The sequence below is a fragment of the Pseudophryne corroboree genome, chromosome 2 (assembly GCF_028390025.1).
Source record: "Pseudophryne corroboree isolate aPseCor3 chromosome 2, aPseCor3.hap2, whole genome shotgun sequence".
NCBI lineage: Eukaryota > Metazoa > Chordata > Amphibia > Anura > Myobatrachidae > Pseudophryne > Pseudophryne corroboree.
In genome coordinates, this window is record NC_086445.1 from 531,391,943 (window position 1) to 531,416,390 (window position 24,448).

The 24,448-nt window shown below is 41.4% G+C and overlaps 1 protein-coding gene across 9 annotated transcripts in view; it reads right to left on the bottom strand.

Annotated features, from left to right (window-relative positions):
• Window positions 1-4,831: 4,831 nt before the first annotated feature.
• COL16A1 (collagen type XVI alpha 1 chain) overlaps window positions 4,832-24,448 on the bottom strand; it is a 303,979-nt gene continuing 284,362 nt past the window's right edge. For all 9 annotated transcript variants that reach the window (XM_063954229.1, XM_063954228.1, XM_063954227.1 and 6 more), the window contains 15 exons: window positions 20,721-20,792; window positions 20,584-20,637; window positions 20,279-20,323; window positions 13,607-13,651; window positions 13,460-13,513; window positions 13,323-13,376; window positions 13,192-13,242; window positions 13,013-13,102; window positions 12,831-12,866; window positions 10,433-10,477; window positions 10,154-10,345; window positions 6,397-6,463; window positions 6,073-6,249; window positions 5,745-5,822; window positions 4,832-5,650 (listed from right to left, as the gene is read on the bottom strand). In XM_063954229.1, coding sequence (XP_063810299.1) covers window positions 5,454-5,650; window positions 5,745-5,822; window positions 6,073-6,249; window positions 6,397-6,463; window positions 10,154-10,345; window positions 10,433-10,477; window positions 12,831-12,866; window positions 13,013-13,102; window positions 13,192-13,242; window positions 13,323-13,376; window positions 13,460-13,513; window positions 13,607-13,651; window positions 20,279-20,323; window positions 20,584-20,637; window positions 20,721-20,792 — 1,257 coding nt within the window. In that variant the 3' untranslated portion in view covers window positions 4,832-5,453. The remainder of the gene's footprint in view (window positions 5,651-5,744; window positions 5,823-6,072; window positions 6,250-6,396; window positions 6,464-10,153; window positions 10,346-10,432; window positions 10,478-12,830; window positions 12,867-13,012; window positions 13,103-13,191; window positions 13,243-13,322; window positions 13,377-13,459; window positions 13,514-13,606; window positions 13,652-20,278; window positions 20,324-20,583; window positions 20,638-20,720; window positions 20,793-24,448) is intronic.

Consider the following 24,448-nt stretch of genomic DNA (forward strand, 5'->3'; position numbering starts at 1 on the left):
CAGATAATACACTTACAGTCACACTATCTATTATCTAATCTATAAATATCACTTCAGCAAGTAGTATAGTAGTATACAGTATAGTAGTACTCCTCCTAATAATGCTCCCCAAAATACTGTGTCTCTCTCTTCTCTAAACGGAGAGGACGCCAGCCACGTCCTCTCCCTATGACTCTCAATGCACGTGTGAAAATGGCGGCGACGCGCGGCTCCTTATATAGAATCCGAGTCTCGCGATAGAATCCGAGCCTCGCGAGAATCCAACAGCGTGATGATGACGTTCGGGCGCGCTCGGGTTAGCCGAGCAAGGCGGGAAGATCCGAGCCTGCTCGGACCCGCGTAAAAAACCTGAAGTTCGGGCGGGTTCGGATTCAGAGGAACCGAACCCGCTCATCTCTAGTAACTGCACAGGCAGGCGGATACCCGCCATGTTTTGGGTGGCAGCAGCTGCGTGTGAGGTCACACAGCCGCTGCGGACTGCCCCAGTGACGGTCCGGACACGCCCCGCATTGTCCGGACCGTGCCCCCTCCCAATGGCATTCAAACACCGTTGCCGCTCCCCCTCCCGCCTCTGCCTGTCAATCAGTCAAAGGCGATTGCACTAGTGAGGCGCTTTCACGGGCACACTCCATGAAAAGCTTCAGAGTGCAATCACTGCCGTTGCAGCGATCACCTCTGAATCAGGCCCAATATACGGTGCAAACTAATCACACTGAAAATCCATTTTTTGTTGGTAATCAGCCAATACTAAGGGGGCTCTTCTCATCCCTTGAAATCTTGTTTTAGACTGAAGGACTTCCTAATACCCATTACAACTAAATGATTTTGTAGTGTTAGAATTTAAGAAAATACTTCTTCTGTCTGTTATTTTTTTTTATTACCTACACATCTATCAAATGGGTGTGGTTTATTAGGTCAACATGAGTTAGGTCGACCACGTTTGGTCGACATGCATTAGGTCGACATGGAAAAAGGTCAACATGAGTTTTTTTTAGTTTTTTTGGTGTCGTTTTCTTCGTAAAGTGACGGGGAACCCCAATTAGTGCACCGTGTCCCCTTGAATGGCTCGCTTTGCTCGCCATGCTTCGGGCAAGGTGCCACACTCCGCTACCGTTGCGCTCGGCACAGGTTACCGTTCCCGATTGTAGTCCACTGGATCGCTAAGTATCAAAAAAGTTAAAAAATTCAAACAATTCTGAAAAACTCATGTCGACCTTTTTCCATGTCGACCTAATGACCATGTCTACCTAGTGATCAGGTTGACCTAATGCATGTCGACAAAACATGGTCGACCCAATGTATGTCGACCTAATGAGCGCCATCCCTATCAAATGCCCCAAGCAAATATATCAGAAGCATTCCCAGTTTCAGAATTTCTGTTTTGAAGGACTTGCTCCAAAAGTTCTTATAATACACATAGGGGTTTATTTATTAGGTCTATTTTCATTGATTTTTATCGATTTCAAACAATGTTGTGTTTCCATGGCCGAACACACTCATTTACTAACAGATACTAAAAGATGATTTCTTAAAAATATTAATTCTGAAATTATAGTAAATATAGCCACCGAGCCCGAAGCGTGGTGAGCACAGCGAGCTTGAGGGGGGACATGCTGCACTCAATGTCGGTATTTTGACTGTCAGGATTCCTGTGTCGGTATTTCACCGCCGGGATCCCGACTGTCGGGAAATCCTGCTGAATCCTTTTCAGGGCATCAACACTGACTTATTTAAACCGATTTTTATTTCAAGGCATAAAGGTACTAAAAACATTCAGTCCATGCTGCTACTCACTCCCTTTTGCTTATACAGAGTGCCACCATTAAAACATGAAACATTCTGTAACAATTCTGGATTACAGATGGGTCCACGGTTATCTTGACTAGTTTTCTGTGCCTAGGCACAACATGACTTATTAGCATAAACCCTTCATCTATTGTTCTCAACTGCAATACAATACAGAGAACAATACAGCAGGGGATTAAATCATTACAGCAGGGGATTAAGTCCGATTGGACAGTCTCAATGAATCCTATTAAAGGTCAAGATAAATGTGGACCCATCTGTATATGTAGATGTATATACTGCTGATTGCGGTGACTGTCTCCTACATTACTGTATACACAAAATGAGAAGAAGAAAATAAAGAAATTGGAGGCCAAGTTCCAGAATAATATAAATTATATTTGATAGATTGCTTTTTGTAGCAGAACAAGTATCTACATAACAGGCAATTCCACAGCGACGCACATATAGAACATTGGTATACAGCTGATACACAAATATCTCCTTGACAATAAGCTGGTTATACAGCAGGTTGCCACAATTGTACTGGTGGTCAGCACTTCTTTGGCAGCCGGTGACATCCCATGATGCATGGGCTGGAGCAAAGTTACATGAAGGCTGACACAGGGTATACTCTTTCTCTGTAGAAGTGGAAGCAGCCTCTTTGCAGAATGGCTGGTAAAGTACACCAGATATAAGAGATGAGGACCATATAAAGGTACAGATCAGCAAGAGGTAAAATGCCAGGTTCATTGGAAAAGATGTTACGAACACTTTAATTATATTTACAATGCTTTCCGCATTCATTAACACATTGTACTGCAATTCCTCTTTGAGTTATAGGATGAATCCAAAAACTGACCTGACAAAGTAACTGTGACCATTTTCTGAGCAGACTTGGAGAAAAGCACATAAAATCTTTATTTAAGAAGTACTCACACATCTCTATAACCATATAGGTAAGAATAATGAAGCTGGAACATTGTTTGGCCTTTAGAAGTATGGCAGTAACATAGATACATTTATACAAATAACTTTTATCATCATTTTCCAGTTTATATCAAGCATGTTTATATCATATTTATACCAGCAGATTTTTGCTCTGTGTTTACTAATGGCGGGAATAGATTATGCAATTATCAGCCAGATCCGTAATTATCTGCAGATCAGGCCAATAATGGCACAGTGTATGACCTCATCCGATACTCAAACGGTGGGGCATGCTGACATCTTCCAAAATGCCTGACGGATCCAATCATCAGTCAGCCAAATCTGGCAGTGGGGTGTACTAAAATATACCAGCTGTCGGGATCCCGGCGCCCAGCATACTGGCGCCGGGATCTCGACTGCTGCAATGCCGGCAGTGGGGCAAGTGCAAAACAGCCCCTTGCGGGCTCGCTGCGCTCGCCAAGCTACGGACACGGTGGTGCGCCATGCTATTTATTCTCCCTCCAGGGGTGCGTGGACACCTGAAGAGGGAGAATAGTTGTCGGGATCCCGGCGCTGGTATGCTGAGTGCTGGGATCCCGCCAGCCGGGATATTGAATGCTTCCCCTGGCAGTGTATGGACCACTAATTCCCTTGTTCCTTCACAAGGGAGGGAAGCAGATGTTGTGAGACCATACACTGTGAGATATCTGATGGGTTCAGGCTATCAGATAAAATGTCTGTGGAGAAAGGCATTGTCCTGAGCACAGCTGGTCCATAAATAACTTCCTATGTGTAAGCTCTCAGTAGCTCCTGACATTGACTGTTTGTAACTGGATACACTGTACAGTAAGTGAGCCTATGCATTTCTTTTACTAATGTATATACAAAATGGAGATGATCAAACCCTATGGCTATTATGTGTCTTGCTTTCTAAGGGCAGCCACTATATTGCACCCAAAATCTTTAACTCAAAATATTTTGCCATAATGTATTAAACCTGGAAAAGTGATAAAGAAGTGATAAGTGCAAGGTGATAACGCACCAGCCAATCAACACCTAACTGTCGAATTACATATTGGAGTTGATTGGCTGTTGCATTATCACTTTGCACTTATCCCTGCTTTATCACTTCTCCAGGCTTAATACATCTGCCCCAATGTCACTTAGAAATAACAATATAATTAGTGGGCTAGGTTTGTTGTACCCCATTAGGAACCTAAAAGAAAGTATGGGGTTATCTTCATGGTCTGAGCAAACATCTGTTCACGGGCACCATTTTGTTTTCATTTTTTGTGGGATCCGTGTCTGCTTTAGGCATTTGTCTAATCATCTATGAATAAACCTATACAGACCTGACCTTTTTTTAATTGAACATCAACTCCATATTACACGGTTTGAGGAACCTACACAGCAGAAAAAAATTCCTGGGAATTTTAGTCAAATGATGCCTTATATTAAATAAGCTGCTTTGTCCCTTTTAGTGGCTTTCCTCCAATGGCAATGGAGGGTTTACAGGTGGAGGTACAGATTAATACAGGCACGGAAAACCTGTGGCTCTCCATGTGCCCTGAAACTGCAAGTCCCAGCATACCCTGCTTGTTGTAGTTTCACAAGACTTGGAAAGCCACAGATTGTGCGGGCCTGGCATAGAAGGTAAAAAAAGAGATTAAACGTTATCTACATAAACATCACGAACACTGTTTTTTTTTTCCTGAATAATGTGTGATGGTACTGAAATTACCCTAATATATCCAGCATTTGACAAAAATAAATTACACCAGGGCAAGGTCACATAAGTGTGCCTCTACCCTTGGTAAAACAAAAAGGGTAAATTAATGATAATAAGATTACAGTACATAGTTTTAGCAATTCGAAAAGAAAGGCCTACCACTCCTGATTGGTGTAGAACATATGCCCTTTTTATGTGTGTGGTTTTTTTTTAATTAAAATCGCTGTTGAAGACGTCAGAATTATGACCTTGTTGAGATTTTCTTCTATTTACAAAACACAAGAATTTAGGATGCCTGTTAGAAATATTCATAAGCTTGGGAAATGGGTTTGTGTATTCTCATAAAAAACTTAATGTCAAAAAGTATGCAGAATGGACATAAAAAAATAAATGAAGACAATTTTATAGAAACATTGGAAACAACTGTTAAAATATTTAAGTTCCGTTGAATGAAACAATTTGTCTTCTTATATTGTTATGGGAAAATGTCCATAAAACACAATGAGTAGAACAATAAGAACAATTCAATTACACCAGACGTACAAATAGAATTGCCAATAGAAAGGGTCCTCATGTGAAACTTTAGACAAGAGTAGTATCTACATTAGAACTACAGAACAAAAGGGAATCACCATGTGACTGCAAGTAAACATTTCTGTTCTGAAGTACCTGACCAATCAGATATTTTATGAAGCAATGAGGTCTATTCTGTTCCATTATGGACAGGAATCATACAGTTGTCTCAAATGCTATGTAGGCAGCAAAGAAAACAAACAAAGAGGAAAAGCAGAACCTAATGGTCTTGATAAAAAAGGAAGTAAAACTTATACAAGGTGCATGAACATATCCTTCCACTTCTTTGCCATAAAATCCTGCATCTCGATAAGGAGCAATATATAGAAATCAGTATATCGAGAAAAGTGCTGTTGGTCACTCCGGCAAGGAAAGGGAATAGCTCTCTGAAGACAATCCAGTGAGGCAGATGGTGGGGTCTGAGGATTGGGACATATTATCGTCCTGGCCCTTTCATGCTCTTTGGCTGGTACTCTTGCATTGACATCATGCTGTAACAGTCCGCTGGGTTGCATCTCCCTTCTTTGCCTGTGTTGCCTTTTGGCCCAACTGGTCCTGGGATACCAGGAATTCCTTGTTGTCCCATTGGTCCAGGTAAACCTACTTTGCCATAACCGGGGGGCCCCTGTGGTCCTGTTTCAAGAAGAAAGGGGACAAATCATTGATGGAGGTTACAAGGTGCCGCTTCTCTAAATAAATTAATACAGCAAGTTAAACGTCATCATACCTGGTGCTCCAGGAGGGCCTACATCACCCATCATACCAATACCATTGGTCCCCTTCTCTCCCTTTGTTCCAGGTTCCCCTATAAAAATAAAAAAGATAATAAAATGAGTGTATGTTACTTAAATCTGTGAAGGACATATCTGTATTATCCCCAAACTTCTGTTCTTATGTAAAATATGTACAATTCACAGGTATTTTTTTCCAGCAGACATAAAGTAATACTTCTAAATTAATATACAAGCATAATGAGATAAAGAGACATAATTTAGACATATGTTCAGTTATACCAGTTTAATGTTTCCACATTTCTGTGTGTGCTTTCGCTTTACCTCTCATTCCAGGGACACCTGGTCTTCCCTCACGTCCAATCTGCCCTGGAGATCCTGGAGCTCCTGGGCTACCTGGACGTCCTGGAGTTCCATCCTTACCAGGAGAACCTGGTCTTCCAGGTGAGCCAGCCATCTCCACTGGTATCTGCATGCGTGATGTGTAATACGCCATCCTCTCTGTGGGTACAGCCATCAGTCACAAATATATAAAGAAATAATTGCCACACCTAAGCCTACCATTTCATACTCTTCTAATTATTAGGTGTTTTGAGAAGTCATTTACATGTTACGATTAGGAAATCTGCTACCTACAGATATACATACCGTCAAAGAGCTTGAACATCTCTTGTCGAATCATCCTCTTAATCTCATCATAATTGATGGGGTCTGCCTAGTAACGGGAAAGCACAAAGACTATTTTACTTGCTTATGTAAAAAGAGAAAATAAATATTGCGGAATTACTGTTTCTTCCAAAGCCAATTCTACTTTTAATAGTTTATTTATGTGATGAATTTGCCCATGGCATAGTAAGCATGCTTGCTTGTAGCTAGCAGAATTCCCAAGCTTTACTTAAAGCTACAGTACCTTGTATGGCTGTAACAATAGTAATACTTAATTCAAAGTAAATAACTAGTAGTGCCACAAGCATGGGCTAAAAACCTAGGGCAGCAAAGGGATACTGCCGCAAGACGTTCCTGCAGTTTTTTTTAAATATTAGTGGGTTGTTGTTTTTTCCATTGTTTTTCTCAAGTCTTCATCTGATCTAAAGGAGTTCTTCCCAGGAACAAAAGATTTTACATTGACCAGCATCTCTAAAACCTCTTAGGAGATGGAGAAGCTCTAGACTCATGGAACACATGCAGAAGCTTTAGGGTGTACTCCAACTCTTCTTTTATCAGGGAAAGTACTTGTGCAATTCAATGAGTGGCTGCACTACAGCTCTACTTTATATATTGCAGAATAAACCAGTTCTAGAGAGCAGATTCCAAGCATAGATAATTCCCATCCGCACTTGCCTATGGAAGAATACTGTATATACAGCAGCAGTAGTGATGTCTGTAACATGCCCTGCCGTAACACTAATTCTCAGTATTATCCCCATCAGTAGTATTACTGAGTATCAATAACAAAAATAGCCAGACAGATGCCCATAAGTAATAGTAAAGCCTACTAGTAGTAAGGATATGGTATGATATGCCGGCAGTTGGGATGCCTGCTGTCAGTATACTGACAGTGGCATCTCGTCTGCCGGAATGCAGGCAGCAAGTCCTCTCACACTTCGGGCCTTGTGGCGAGCGCAGCTTGCCTCAGGTTCTATTCCCACTTGGTTGGTGGTGTGGACCCACCAACCGAATAGGCATTAGGGGCGGGTGTCGGTATGGTGACCACCGGAAAAATGCCGGCTGGCGGGATTCCGGCATTGGTCTCCTGAACGCCAGGATCTCAACCGCCGGCATTTTAACTGCATCCCTTAAGTATATATCTTTGTTATACACTCTGAGTAGCTATAATTTGCAGCAGTACACGCATCTTGCCATGGCTGCCTTACTGAGCATTACGGCTTCTGCTGGACATCTTATCCAGAATTATCATTAGTACTTTAGCTCTTGCAGACATTAAGGAGGTCATTCCGACCCGATCGCTCGCTGCAGTTTATCGCAGCGCAGCGATCGGGTCGGAACTGCGCATGCCGGATGGCCGAAGGCCGACGTTCCCTAGCAATCGCCTCTGCCTGATTGGCAGGCAGAGACGGTCGCTGGACGGGAGGGGGCGACACGGCGGCGTTTGGCCGCCGTTTTGGGGGCACGGCCAACACAGGCGTAGCTGGACCGTGCGGGGGGTGGGCTGCAGCGGCTGTGTGATGTCACACGCAGCCGCTGCGACCAGGGGCAGCGGCGTTCAACTCCCGGCCAGCCGCAGGAGCTGCGCTGGCCGGGAGTTACTCCACAAGTACAAAAGTATCACCGCTGTGCGATGCTTTTATACTTGTGGGGGGTGGGGCTGGACTGACATGCGGGGCGGACTAGCCCTGTGCTAGGCGTCCCCCCGCATGTCAGGGAAGATGATCGTAGCTGTGCTAAATTTAGCACAGCTACGATCAACTCGGAATGACCCCCTATGACATTATCGCTGGCAGATCTTTTTCATTTACAACACATCATCTCTAGCATAAATTACATTTCCATAGGCTTTGAACATATTAGAACTTGATAGTGACCACCTTCTTGGGTGTCTCCTATCCTGGGGATATTCAACAGCATAATATATCTTGGTGAACAGTATCATTGAGATATTATACTTAAATAGACATTATCACTAGAATATTAGACCTTGCTGGGCCACATTGCTGGTATATTATATTTTGATTCTCATTAGAAATGGCATATTAAAGCTTGCTGGAAATCGTCAATGACATATTAAATATCAATTATTATCATTATATAGTATCACCAATTATTCAGCGCAATGCACAAAACATTGGTCATTAACATCAGTCCCTGCCTCAGTGGAACCCTGCAATATTTGGATGGTAAGAGGAAAACGGATGAAATCCATGCAAATACAGAGAGCATATACTATACTTCAACACATGTTAGGTTGCACATATCTTATGTTACAAGCAACTCTAAATTAGAGATGTGCGGGTTCGGATTTACCCAGATTTACTTGAATTTACCCGGATCTCAAAATAGCATCTTATTGGCTCTCGGATGTCACGTGTTTTGGATAGCCAATAAGAAAAATCCAGATAAATCTGAACTAGCTTTAATTCTGGCATTAAGAACCGAGTAAATCCGAACCCACACATCTCTACTCTACATGCAGATTTACAGGCAATGGTGCCAAGAGGGAGGGGGGGGGGGGGGGGGTACTAATTACCTGGGCTTCTTGGAGGGGCCCAGTGGGGGCCCGGGTCCACGCACTCTCTCCACCCCACTAACATGTCAGCTGACAGGCCAGGATAGGCTGCTGTGTGCTGAGCTGCAGTGGGTTCAGGGAGGCTGCAGCTGCTGAATGTAGCAGTCTCCTCTGCCTGCAGGGGTGGGATTGCACTGATCCCACCCCTGCGATTGCACTGATCGTGCCCCCTGGATCTGACTCTGGCTGAGGAGCGCACAGTAAACAGTAGTTTGTAAAACTGTCATTTTTGTACGATTACAATTATTGTACAGATATGTCATAATACATCTTTGCTGCAGTCACGCCCAACAGCCCCTCTTGGCACGCCAGGTTGCGTGAGAATTTTCTAGCGTCAGGCAGATGATTTGCTTCTTTTTTTTTGCTGAAAACGCATCTTATTTGTAACGCAATGTGACTATGATGCACATGGATTCTGTGCTGATTAATTTGAAATATGACACTTGTATATCTATGTGTGACTGAGTCTCTGAATCTGTACACAAAGTGCTACAATGTAGCAGCTGCAGCTTTTATTCAGTACAAGTTCTGTCTGCTCCATATACAGACTTAGGCACCCATTTATCAAGCTTTGGAGAGTGATAAATAGCACGGTGATAAAGTACCGACCAATCAGCTCCTAACTTCCATGTCACAGGTTGTGTTTGAAAAATGACAGTTCTGAGCTGATTGGTTGGCACTTTATCACCGTGCTATTTATCACTCTCCAAGGCTTGATAAATCTGGGCCTAAGTCACACACAATATATAAGTGTCATATATCAAATTAATCTGTACAATCTCCCTAGCGGTGCACCTAAGACTCATTTTCAGCAGAAAAAGACACCTGAGATTAGCAGAGTTGCGCAGGACATGGCGACTCACGACAGGCATCTCGCGCTGCATGGCGTATTGAGGCTGGATGTATGAGGACAGATGTATGAGGACATGCCTGTACATTTAGAAACTTGTACCTATCTCCATAATTCCCATTTTGCCTCTACTGTAAATCTTTCCAAAACGTCAACCAACAGCAGTTTTTGCACAATATCTGTGAGGAAAAGCATTGGTATGTTCAGTGTGTTAAGGGGGAAATATATGCTCCAGTGTTCCACTGAAAGTTCCCAACTACTGAGACTACAAATTCCACTTTACCCAAAATATTGTGTTATCCCATCTTTACCATTGTTCCTGGAGTTCCTGGGGTTCCTGGAATGCCAGGTGATCCTGGAGAGCCAGGAGATCCTCTCTCTCCAGAAGGTCCTCTTGGTCCCACGACTGCTGCAGATGAACTTTTTCCATAACCATCTCCAGGCGGTCCTGGTCTTCCTCTCTCTCCTTGAGGTCCTGAAGGACCTGGCGCTCCAGCTTCACCCTAATGTTAGAGTGCAAGGAAATTATACATAAGTCAGGTCATCCTTTCTACTAAATGGTAAATGGCTAAATATAAATGTCTTCTCACCTTTTCTCCAGGGGTTCCATAAATTCCAGGCTTCCCAGGAGGACCCTTACAGACAGATTGGGAATAAATGTGAGAAGAAATATAGAAAAAAATCTAAAGGAGCATCAAAGCCAAAACATTTTATTAAACTCGTATAAATTACATAAAAATAGGGAAACACCTGATTATTGTGGAATTTTTGTTTTGCTAGCTCTCTAACAAAAAAGTTTATACATTTGACCATGTAGGTTATGGCCTTTTTGTGCCATTACCTTTACATAAATGTAGATATATCACTATTTACAGTCCTCTGAAAAAGTATATGCTCCAGTCTGAATTTCAGCACTAGCAAATTTTACAAGGTGTGTTATTAGGTAGATCAACCAAAACATATATTAGGTAATAGGGATCCTTGATTACCAGAACAGAAATATATTGACTTTTATTTGATATACAGTATGTTCTATCGAAAATGTGTGAGGTACCCTATTTGATATGATAATCAGAGAAACAGAACACTGGGAGGATTCTGAACCACTTTTACTTGCACAAATGCTTCACCTCAAATTTGCATGTTTCAGATCATGTCACACTTTTGATATCTTCTATCTAACTAGTCTTGGGGCATATTTTCAGCCAACAAACCAGAAATCAGGGTTCCTTAATATAACATCATGATGATACTGCCACCACTTCAGATTGTAAGCTCTCACGAGCAGGACCCTCTTTCATGTCCTTTTCCTTGCCTCATTTATATCATCTTCTCCTCCCCGCTATTTATGGGTTTCCCATTCGGCGGCTAATTTGGGTATTATGGCCGCTTATACAGCAATTCCTATAGACCATGTCTGACAATGTTCTATACTGTAAGTCACGTCTATCTTGTCTTGTTATTACTGTTTCTGTTTATGTACTTTTTAAAGTGCTGCGCCATATAAATAAAGGATAATAATAATTACAATGCTTAACTGCTGGAATATAATGTTTCCTTTTCTTAACACATAATGGGAACCATGTGGCTCAATACTGTACTCATCTGTCTATAGAATGTTTATAAAAATAAACATACATATGTATTTGGGCAAACTGTGAGCGAGCACCCACTGTTATTAGTGGCCAGTGGTGGTGAAGTCAGGAACACTAAAATCTAATGTAATCTAGATGTTCTTGGGCTCTTTGTGACTTCCTGGACAATGATGCGGGGCTCCCTTTGATCATAGGCTCCTCATAGCCTATATGCCAGAGAAGAGGTTTTAACATTTGGTTCATTTTGTTCATGACCATGAATTGCATAGCACATATATGTTTAAAATGTATTTATTGTTTCTATAAAACACTCATTACACTGGGTTTGTAATGTGGGAAATGGAAATGGTATTGCTGGGACCCTCACTGCAGCTTCAGGCTTGTTACTGTTAATGCTACAGGAGCAACAGAAGGGGCCACTGGTGTTTGGATGCCAGAATCCAGGAGGAGAATGGAGAGTGCAGAGCCCCCTTTCAGCAACATGGGATGGATCCACAATGAATCTGACTGGCTAATCCAAGGCTCAGAGCAAGAGGACTGTCACTGCAGGAGCTGGTGACCTGAACAACCCCCACTCACCTACCACTGAAGAAAATATAAAAATAAAAAGGCATGATCCAGACCGGTCTCATGACTGATATGGGAATCAGCCTGGATTAATTAAAATGAAAGGCAGGGGCACTGATAGTTCTGTCGGGGCCAGGTAATGGCATACCCTCCAATATTTTACACACAAAAAATGGTACAAATTAGGAAAGGGGGCATGGCCACAAGCTTCTATAGCAACAGCTGGCGTAACCCTCCTCCTTGAAGCCAACATCCTGGGCTTAGTACATATAGGAAAACTGGCTTTTGGCTGCATTTTCCCTTTAATACATCCCGCCCTATATATGACATACTTAGTGGACCGGTGGAGACGTTAGATGCTGATTGGTTGCTTTGGGAAGCTTTGTCACTGGGCCACTTCTTTACACTTTTAACTGCCTGATACATCTAACCCTGTGACCTAAGTGCCAATATATGACATACTACAACACTTGCTATACTGTAATTGTGTCACTTTCAAGTGTAATTTGTGTGTCTTAAGTAATGTTTCTATGTTTTGCGGACAAATGGTTCATTGTATAGAGACACACCTAGAAAGATGCCCATGCCCTGACACCCTAGGGTGCCTTTTAAAGAGTTTATGCAAGGTTGATAACCTGGCATCTGTTATCACAAATATCCCCAATAAAATTAGCATTTGGTGTTAGGTTTTATAGGACAATATCTGCTATCTTTATATCGTGTTTAGAACAAGTATCTATAGTAAATGTAGTCCTGATTACAACCCTATATATGTAGGGTACATAGGTTTGCATATATATGAACAGAAGGGCTAAGCAGTACATACCTCTTTGCCAGGTGTTCCATCTGCTCCCATTTCACCCTAATGAAAGTAAAAGTCTTTTCTTAATCTCGTTCATGTTCTATCATTTTTTCCTCATTATTACAAAGAATTGGGCTGTGGACACGCATCTGACATTTTCCTCACATATATTATTTGAAGACTACAGTGACAATTGGTATACTCACAGCAGGTCCAGGATGTCCTGGGGATCCTGGTTCACCTGGAAGACCCAAAAGACCTCGCTCACCAGCGGAACCTCGTTCACCCTTTATGCCCTAGAACACAAAAGATTTAGTTAGGCAGATGTGGTTTGCATATACTTATTTGCCTTTTGATAAAAATAAAAGCATTACTAATGCCTTACCAGTCCTGGAGATCCTGGGCTTCCTGGTTGTCCAGGGCTTCCTGCAGGTCCCTAACAGAGGGGTGCCAAATATAATGTAAGGTGGACAGTCTGTGTTTTTGTGTCAAAATAAATTATATTCCTTTACTTACGATGTGTCCTGGAGGACCTGGACGTCCTTGTGGACCCATTGCACCCGGATCACCCTAAAATGAAAAAATGGCATCACAGATATTAAGAAATCAAGTTACATTTTAGTAACAAGCGACCAATGCTGTGCTGAGCTTACCTCTGCTCCTGGCCTCCCAGCACTTCCTGGTGGTCCTATAGGTCCACAGTCCCCCTATGACATAATGATCATCCAATGAGTTTGTGCATATAGTAACTTAAGAGTGGTTCTACCAAAAAGTATCCTAAATATATTTATAGAATTTACCTTGGCACCTGGCAGTCCAGTATGTCCTGTTTTGCCTTTAAATCCCTGCCAATAAAAACAAGTCAGAAATAAGGTTCCAAAAGCTAAAATAGCTACAGATGCAGGGCCTAAGTACACTAGCGCATGCAGGGGGGTTCTGAATACCCATAAACCTTCACTGATGCATCAAATGTTTTTTTTCTTTACCTTTAGTGGTCCCGCTACCGGCAGAAACGCGTCATATTGGCTCCTTCCCCTTTCCCGAGCCGCAAATCTCGTCATTCTACCATGGGGGCGGGACTTTAAATGAATGTCCCCCTGCTCAGCTCCAGACCCTCAGCAATAACCTCCTGCAGCAGCCATCTATGCAGCCACCAGATATCAGTGTGTGTTTTGTGTGCTTATCTATGTGTTCTATATGTGTGTACACTATTGTATTGTCTATGTGTGTATATGTATGAATTTTATTTGTTCATGTATCTGTGTGTGTATATGTTCTATGTGTGTGTATATGTATGTATGTATGTATGTATGTATGTGTATGTTCTATGTGTGTGTCTGTGTGTATATGTTCTATGAGTGTATATGTATATTTGTATGTATGTGTTCTATGTGTGTGTGTGTGAGTGTATGTGTGTGTATATATGTATGTGTTCTATGTGTCCATTTGTACATATGTGTTCTATATGTACATTTGTGTGTATATGTTCTATGTAACATGTGTGTGTATAGATATATATGTGTGTGTGTGTGTGTGTGTGTGTGTGTGTATACAGGGGAGGCTAACAGCACCACTGGGCAGTCCTCTTTACTATCACAAATAGTCAGATAATTAATGTCACTGAGTGCAGTCTCTCTGTGTTACTCCCTATTGTATAAAGGTCGTCTACTGTATCCTAAATAGATTCAGCACTGGTATGTGTGCTGGTGGAAATTAGATTTAAAGAAAACTAATAAGATACTTCTAAGCGACCACTGGTGACATATAAACCAAGATAGACTGTATGATTTTTATAAAAGGTAAATACAAGGTTGTATTTCAGTATTAGCACTAAAAAATTCATAGAGATAAAATACATAAAACACCAATAATTAAAAAAAGAGTGTGTAGAGATGTAGCCTAGGTTTTTCCTAAAAACCAATCTAGAGAGACCAATTAAAATATATATATCGAGGATAAAATAATAATGAAGAAATGCTTAACTTGAAGAAGAAGGGTAAAATCAGGTATTAACCAACGCGTTTCGTCCGGTTGAACTTCCTCAAGGGGTGGTGTGTGAATGGGACAAGACACTCCCAATTTATGATTAGGATAATTGCAGGAAGTGATGTAATTAATCACTTCCCATTTATGCTGGGTATATATAGAGGTCTTGTCCCATTCACACACCACCCCTTGATGAAGTCCAACCGGACGAAACGCGTTGGTTAATACCTGATTTTACCCTTTTTCTTCAAGTTAAGCATTTCTTAATTATTATTTTATCCTTGATATATATATATATATATATATATATATGGAGAAGAGAGAAGAGGACAAGCGCCTAATAGTGCAGTAACTTTGTGCCAACTTTGGATATTTATAATGAAGTATCTCTAGGTAATCTGCGTACCGGAAAGTTGATTTTTAGCAGGCACATCAAAATTACAGCGACTGGTTCCTCCAGTAGGTTATCTGCCCCACAACTGGTCACCGTTTTCGCGTGAGCAGATATCTCACAGGAAATATCTTTCGGTCCGAGTTATTCGCAATAAAGCACGGTCTGTAATCAACCAAAACGAGAGATGCCTCTCATAGTGCAGTATTTAATTGTCAAAAATACTGGAGTTCACACAAATCAATAGGTATTCAGCGTACCATAATATAGCTACCAAACAGCATTTCAAAACGGTCTTTTGCACGGGTGATCATCCACCTTGGATGTATATATAATATCGTGGTTCGAGGTTCGTCGTGTATAAATGAAAATCATAGGCTAAAAGACATGGATTTTAATTCATATACTAAGAGTAATCACAAAAAATAAATAGATTTTTTAAAAAAAGTAAAAAGTTCATAAAGCTTATCTGGATAATCCGATATTAGTCTTAGGCAGTCCGGGGTATATCCACGGTGAATGCCTGGGTCAGGGGTGTTCACCTTTTTAGGTGAAACGCGTTGAGGACCTGTTCTGAACACCCCTGACCCAGGCATTCACCGTGGATATACCCCGGACTGCCTAAGACTAATATCGGATTATCCAGATAAGCTTTATGAACTTTTTACTTTTTTAAAAAATCTATTTATTTTTTGTGATTACTCTTAGTATATGAATTAAAATCCATGTCTTTTAGCCTATGATTTTCATTTATACACGACGAACCTCGAACCACGATATTATATATACATCCAAGGTGGATGATCACCCGTGCAAAAGACCGTTTTGAAATGCTGTTTGGTAGCTATATTATGGTACGCTGAATACCTATTGATTTGTGTGAACTCCAGTATTTTTGACAATTAAATACTGCACTATGAGAGGCATCTCTCGTTTTGGTTGATTACAGACCGTGCTTTATTGCGAATAACTCGGACCGAAAGATATTTCCTGTGAGATATCTGCTCACGCGAAAACGGTGACCAGTTGTGGGGCAGATAACCTACTGGAGGAACCAGTCGCTGTAATTTTGATGTGCCTGCTAAAAATCAACTTTCCGGTACGCAGATTACCTAGAGATACTTCATTATAAATATCCAAAGTTGGCACAAAGTTACTGCACTATTAGGCGCTTGTCCTCTTCTCTCTTCTCCAGTTTTTTTGCCACTGAACCTAGTGACACCCCGAAGGACTGAGCTGCCGTCTGCAGGGACTCCTGTGGAACCAAAGTGCAAGTCCATCTCTAAAGACATTTCCTGAATACATTATACTGGTCAAAAAGGGAAGTAGCGCACCAACCACACTTTTGATTCAAACTTTCTCATATATATATATATATATATATATATATATATATATATATATATATATAAAATGGTCTCTCTAGATTGGGTTTTAGGAAAAACCTAGGCTATATCTCTACACACAATTTTTTGAATTCTTAGTGTTTTATGTATTTTATCTCTGTGAATTTTTTAGTGCTAATACTGAAATAAAACCTTGTAAAGTATTTACCTTTTTATAAAAACCATACAGTCTATCTTGGTTTATATGTCACCAGTGGTCACTTAGAAGTATCTTATTCATATATATATATATACACACATATATATATATTATATATATATAGCAAAGTACAAGGAAAGCACTCCTAATAAAAGAAATGATGATCCCGGTGCCAGCGGTAGGTATTTCTAGCCGAAATCCAATATATACACAGATGAGTGGTCCGCAGCACACGGTCATAAATACAGGCAAAGGACAGCAGAGTTACTGCAACGTTTCGATATTTATTATATCGTCTTCAGGCACAATAACAGAACAAACATACAACTAACCTTATATTCCGTTACACCCACATGGCAGGGACCGCGTCCGGAAGCAGGGGGACGGCACACATGAGTGACGTCATCACCACCCGTCCGTTGCTAAGCTCCCAAGCCAAACAACATAATTAAAAACAAGATAAAATCAGCTGGAAGACACAAGCAGAAACATCATATGTAAATATTATTAATGTCTATAACAATGTATCATAATTAACTTACACATGATAGCATCTGATAGAATCAAGCAAATACTTCAGATACACGCAGATATGCCTGAATACTCATTCAAGCCCTTGGGAGATAGAGTTTGTAAACGGTGAATCCACCGAGCCTCACATTTCAATAATTTAGAGGCACGATCGCCCCGTCTTAAATCAGCTGGTATGTGATCAATAATCATGTAGCGTAGCGTGGCCAAGCTATGCCCCGCCTGCATGAAATGACGGGCCACTGGTTGGTCACTGTGGTTGGTATTAATTGCCTGTCGAATTGCATATCTATGGGTGGCCATCCGTTCTCGCAGGGTACGTTCAGTTTTCCCTACATAGCTAAGTCCGCAGGGACATGTAATGAGATACACAATGTAGCGTGTAGTACAAGACAACCGGTGTCTGATAGAGAACTTCTTACCGCTGTAAGGATGGCAGAAACTATCGCCCACAACAAGGGAGCGACAGGTGGTGCAATCCAAACAGCGGTAGCACCCATTCTTGCGCTTAAGAAAACCTCTGGTCATCGGTTGCTGCTGTAGATCAGTGACATCAGTGCGCATGACAATGTCCCTGATATTGCGGCCACGAGTGCAGCAATTCATGACCCTCGTCTGTGTTAGATTTAATGCTCCATCAGATTGAACAATGGGCCACAATTTTTTACTGATCTGGCTAATGGTTCCACTAGCAGGATTAAAATGATTAACCCATGGCATGACACTATTAGTAGGTCCCTTCCTGTTGGATTGCAGCAATTTTGAACGGGGGATGCGGAGTGCCCTCTCTTTTGCTTTGTTAAGTTGGCACAACTCATAACCTCTTTGTACAAAATCAATAATTTGCCTGTCAATATTAGCTATAGCTGTTTCCTGATTGCTACATATACGGCAGGCACGAATGAACTGAGAGAAAGGGAGACCATACTTGAGGGGTTTGGTATGGAAACTCCCAGCATGAAGGATGGAATTCCTATCACTGGGTTTCTGATAGATGGAGCATTAAATCTAACACAGACGAGGGTCATGAATTGCTACACTCGTGGCCGCAATATCAGGGACATTGTCATGCGCACTGATGTCACTGATCTACAGCAGCAACCGATGACCAGAGGTTTTCTTAAGCGCAAGAATGGGTGCTACCGCTGTTTGGATTGCACCACCTGTCGCTCCCTTGTTGTGGGCGATAGTTTCTGCCATCCTTACAGCGGTAAGAAGTTCTATATCAGACACCGGTTGTCTTGTACTACACGCTACATTGTGTATCTCATTACATGTCCCTGCGGACTTAGCTATGTAGGGAAAACTGAACGTACCCTGCGAGAACGGATGGCCACCCATAGATATGCAATTCGACAGGCCATTAATGCTAACCACAGTGACCAACCAGTGGCCCGTCATTTCATGCAGGCGGGGCATAGCTTGGCCATGTTACGCTACATGATTATTGATCACATACCAGCTGATTTAAGACGGGGCGATCGTGCCTCTAAATTATTGAAATGTGAGGCTCGGTGGATTCACCGTTTACAAACTCTATCTCCCAAGGGCTTGAATGAGTATTCAGGCATATCTGCGTGTATCTGAAGTATTTGCTTGATTCTATCAGATGCTATTATGTGTAAGTTAATTATGATACATTGTTATAGACATTTATAATATTTACATATGATGTTTCTGCTTGTGTCTTCCAGCTGATTTTATCTTGTTTTTAATTATGTTGTTTGGCTTGGGAGCTTAGCAACGGACGGGTGGTGATGACGCCACTCATGTGCGCCGTCCCCCTGCTTCCGGACGAGGTCCCTCCCATGTGGGTGTAACGGGATATAAGGTTAGTTGTATGTTTGTTCTGTTATTGTGCCTGAAGACGATATAATAAATATGGAAACGTTGCAGTAACTCTGCTGTCCTTTGCCTGTATTCATGACCGTGTGCTGCGGACCACTCATCTGTGTATATATATATATATATATATATATTTATACAGGGGTGCGGCACTCAATCTGGCACCATTGGTTCCAGCACTGTGCTGGGTTATCAATTTGATGGATTATCGGTGGTATCATTTAAGGTGATGTCGGCAGCATCCTGACCCCCCCCCCCCCCTCTGCAGCCTAATTATATCCACTGTGTCCCCTAAAGCCTAATTTAGGCCATGCAGTATGATTTCCCACCTGCAGACTGTCTTCCGCCGCAGCCCGAGTACCCGCCCGCAGCCAGACTCCTCCACCCACAGCCTAACTAAGCCTCCCACTGCTAATCTAAGACCTCCCTCAGCCTAACTAAATCTCCTGCTGCTAATCTAAGACCTCCAGCAGCCTATCTAAGCACCTCCCGCATCCTAACTCCACCCACAGCATAACTTCCCCCAGCACCTGATGTGTTTAGATTAGAAGAGGTGCCGGACCATCAGGTGTCGGATAATCGGTGGTGTACCTGTACAACCGAAATCTGCAAATAACCACCTGTCTCAATGTAAAAAGTATGGTCACTCAATGTGTGAGGCTTACTTTAAGGCCTTTATAAATAATAGTGTTAGAGCCTCACCAATGAAACCTAATCTGGCAGGCAATATGGGACATGAAGGGACCCACCTGGGAATACAGTGGTAGGGACCCAAACTTCAGGGGCATGGCTTGCCACCAGAAGTGGTGTGTCTAGCCACCACAGAGGGAGCTTGCCAACCATTAGAGAAAACATGCAAAGCACAAGGCACTTTAATAAAGGAGAGGGCAGGGGTGTGACAGCACCACCCACGTCGACTGGCAGAGTGTATTTTGGTGTAGTTTGTACAATAATCCAATCACCCAAGTTCATTCATGATCTTGCTCTACCAAGTTACTGACCCTCTTGTTGTAGAGTAACAATGTACAGTATAACTACAGTGCATGGTCTGTGACATGACCCCTAGTAGAAGGGGTGGGCCTTCAGGCAGTAGGGCCTACTGGGGATATCCCCTGTGCCCTTGTGGGCCAGTCCATCCCTATGCAGGACATAACACATTTTTGCTTTAACTCACCGGGATACCGTTACGTCCAGGTGGTCCTGGAGGACCTGACTCTCCCTAAGCATAGAAGAAAGGGTAGGATAAATACAAAGAACTAACACTTTAATATACTGCAATATAGTATAGATCGAAACATTGCTAAGGTACTTCTATATGTAACACCTATAAAGGTTTCTGAGAGGCAAAAGTGTATACCATAACTCTACTTAATAATGTATTAGCTCCAATATGATCATGCATCATTCAGCTATAATGTGTTAGTACACATAATAAATGTTCCCACTATCAATTGTGTTTTTGTTTTATTTGGTACATACCCTTGCTCCAGGCTTCCCATCCTTCCCATCTAGTCCTTCAATTCCAGGTGGCCCCTGAAGAATTACATATAATTACATAAGATTCAAGATTATTTTGACCTATCGTTGTTATTCTTTCAAAACCAAGTTCCACTCACCTGTATTCCAGGAATCCCCGGAGGTCCAGGTGGACCAGAAAGTCCTGGTGAACCACGTTGTCCCTCAACACCCTGTAAACAGGTATAAAGTAAAATAAAGATATCAAGGGTTTGGATTAAACTTTTACAAATGAATACATAGGATACATTAGGATAATAACTCTACACTGCCCTACAATGTTTTAATTTTATTTTATTGGCCCAAATAAAGAATCCTTTAACTATGTCTATGGTAACCTAAATAAATTTTTGTATTACATAGTTTTACTCATTAACATTATTCACTTATATTAATAATTTCCTTATTTTGTGTTATTAGTCAATGACATTGATCTGTCAATTCCTCAGCTATAAAAAGTCACAATGAAAGTAATCAAAAATAGAAAAACAGTGTACAGAGCTGGTTTTTAATTGTCACACTGGGGGTAATTCCAAGTTGATCGCAGTAGGAATTTTGTTAGCAGTTGGGCAAAACCATGTGCACTGCAGGGGGGGTAGATATAACATGTGCAGAGAGAGTTAGATTTGGGTGTGGTGTGTTCAATCTGCAATCTAATTTGCAGTGTAAAAATAAAGCAGCCAGTATTTACCCCGCACAGAAATAAAATAACCCACCCAAATCTAACTCTTTCTGCATATGTTATATCTGCCTCCCCTGCAGTGCACATGGTTTTGCCCAACTGCTAACAAAAATCCTGCTGCGATCAACTTGGAATTACCCCCATTATGCAACTGTTTTTCCCCAGGTTTATGTCACAGCACATAGAGTGGGTGAATTTAGTGAATGAAAGAACAGAAGGCTTCATGGATCATTTGCAAACTGTGGAAACAAGGAGAATCTACAAAATGCAGCCCAGAAATTAATGTTAAATTGCTTCATTGGCCATGTTTATAATAACTAGTTTTTTTCCATAGCATACTGTATCAGGATAGTCGAGAATTTTAATTGAGGAATTTGAATGGTTAGATAGCCACGGGAAAGATCAACATTTGGTATCAACAGTTTATCATTATATACTAGAGGTGGAGTGAGCGTTTTCATTTATAACAACAAGAGTGCTCAATAAAGTAATATTAATAAAACAATCGACAGAGCGGTTAGTTAAATAATTAATAAAAAAAACGCAGACCCTGCAGGACAGTCCTTTCCACTGGTAATCATTTTTTCACACTTATAGTCCTGCTTCTGAGTAATATGTTTACATCATACTTGCCTACTTTTTCAGTCTCCTCTGCGGGGGAAGCCAGGAGAGAAAACACTATGGGGGGCGGAGCTCTCACACCATTAGTCCCTGCCCCATATTTGGAAATTACAGCGATACGTGGGTATGCAAAAAGGGACAGGACTAAAATGATGCAATTCGTGTCATTTAGCCCTGTCCCATACATACAATGCCATGATTCCAGTTGCCAGACCTAAACAGAGTGACATTCTATTTTCAGGGAATGATGTGTGTAGTGGATGTTATAATGTAAGAGGGGCCTATAAAGTGGCATAATCCGAACTGGGCACTGTAATGTGGTATAATAGGAAATGGGTGCACTGTAATGTTACATAATATGAACTGAAGGCAATATAGTATGGCATAATATGAACTGGGGCCCTGTGACGTAGCATAAAATTAACCGGAGCTACTAATATAAAATGCAGTAAGTTCTGGGAACACTGTATGGCACAATGTAAATTGGGGGCACTGTGTGGCATAATGTGTACTGGCAGCCTTACAGTCTGGCATTTTGTGAACTAGGGCACTACTATGGAGCATACAATGAACTAGGGCACTAAAAGAGCATGAGGAAGGCTTAGGCCGTAGGCTTGTGGGCCATTACTTCAAAGGACATTATTCAAAGGATAACTACAAATGTAAAAATTATTTCGACGTTACACCGACGTTAAACCGAAGGAAAACAGAAGGACAACAATCAGACCACAATCTGGACCACTGAGGGACAGCTTTCAAACAAATGTGAGTCCAGTTCCTCTACACATCAAACTAGCCTGAGTAACCCATACTTACAACTTAAATCTGTGTTAGGAACACTGCTAGACCTTTCCACTTCATCCGCAACTACTCAAATTTATGGCTATAGCTTATCAAAACCATCTGAATTCTCACCTGTACCAATGTTATCTGTCTTTTTACACTATGAAAAGACATCCCCAATCTGCTCACTACAGCTCTCTCTTATGCAAACTCATGTATGTTTTTTGATGTAATGATTGGCTTGTAATTGGCATTGCATGTGTGGGGAAGTTGCACAGTGAAACATAGTTTATTATTGCATGCTCTCTGGTGTTTACCTCCTTTGATCATTTGGTCATTGTGGTCAGGTGTACTATATCTTTACATTTAGGGAGGTGTATTCATGGTGTAAAGGACACAGTGTGATTCCTGATTAGTAAAAAAAAAAAAAATATATATATATATATATATATATATCAAACACTGAGCAACATCCCCAAACAGGCAAACAGGTAATTTCTACTTTAAACTTGTCATTTATTTTGTACAGTCTGGACATGGCTACTAATAACAAATGCACAGGCAAAATTCTTAAAGCTATGTATGCAAATGCTAGGAGCTTAGGAGACAAAATTCCAGAGCTAATTGCGATAATGACAAGGGATAACCTGGATTTTGTGGCAATTACAGAGTCATGGTGCAATGAAAATCATGACTGGGACATAGCTATACCAGGATACAATTTATTTAGGAAGGATAGAATAGGAAGAATAGGAGGAGGGGTAGCAATGTATGTGAAAAAAAGCATAAATGCTACTTTAATACAAAATATTGAAGACAAAACTGAGGCCCTTTGGGTCACCATAGAAACCGGGGAGAAGGATGTTATTCGCATTGGGGTGATCTATAGACCACCAGGCCAGGGGCAGGATTTGGACAGGAACCTATTGTTGGACATCACTAAAATGGCTTTAAAGGGAGAAGTCATAATCATGGGAGACTTTAATTTACCTGATGTAAATTGGGAGGGGTCTTTTGCAAGTTCAGCTACAAGTGGCAAATTTCTACATTCCTTACAGGGAGCATCTCTCAAGCAATTGGTGATGGAGCCCGCTCGCAAAGATTCAATATTAGATTTAATTCTTACAAATGGTGATAGGATATCCGACATATATGTGGTAGGATCCAGTGATCATCAAGCAGTATGGTTTAAAGACAGGATCCAACTCCTGTCACACAAAAACAAAGGTGTTGGATTTTAGAAATGCTGATTTTGCAAAAATGGGGAGATGTTTAAGTGATTCATTGGCGGACTGGTGGAACTTGGAAGGAGTGCAGGAGAGGTGGGAAAAACTGAAAAGTGCAATACTAAGTGCAACTGATCTTTGTATCAAAAGGGTTAGGAAAAGCACCAGGAAAAGGAAGCCAGTGTGGTTTACAAAAAAAGTATCATCTAGTGTGAAAGCAAAAAAGATGGCTTTTAGGAAATACAAACAGACTCAAAATAATAATGACAAAGAGGTGTATCTTGACAGACGGAAGGATGCTAAGAAAGTGATCAGACGTGCAAAGGCAGAAGCTGAGGAAAAAATGGCCCAGTCAGTAGATAAAGGGGGCAAAACTTTTTTTAATTATATAAGTGAAAGGAGAAAATCAAATGGAGGAATAATAAGACTTAAGACAGAGAGTGAGCATTTGGTGGAGGGTGACAAGGCAATAGCAGATCACCTAAATAATTATTTTTGCTCAGTATTTACTACAGAA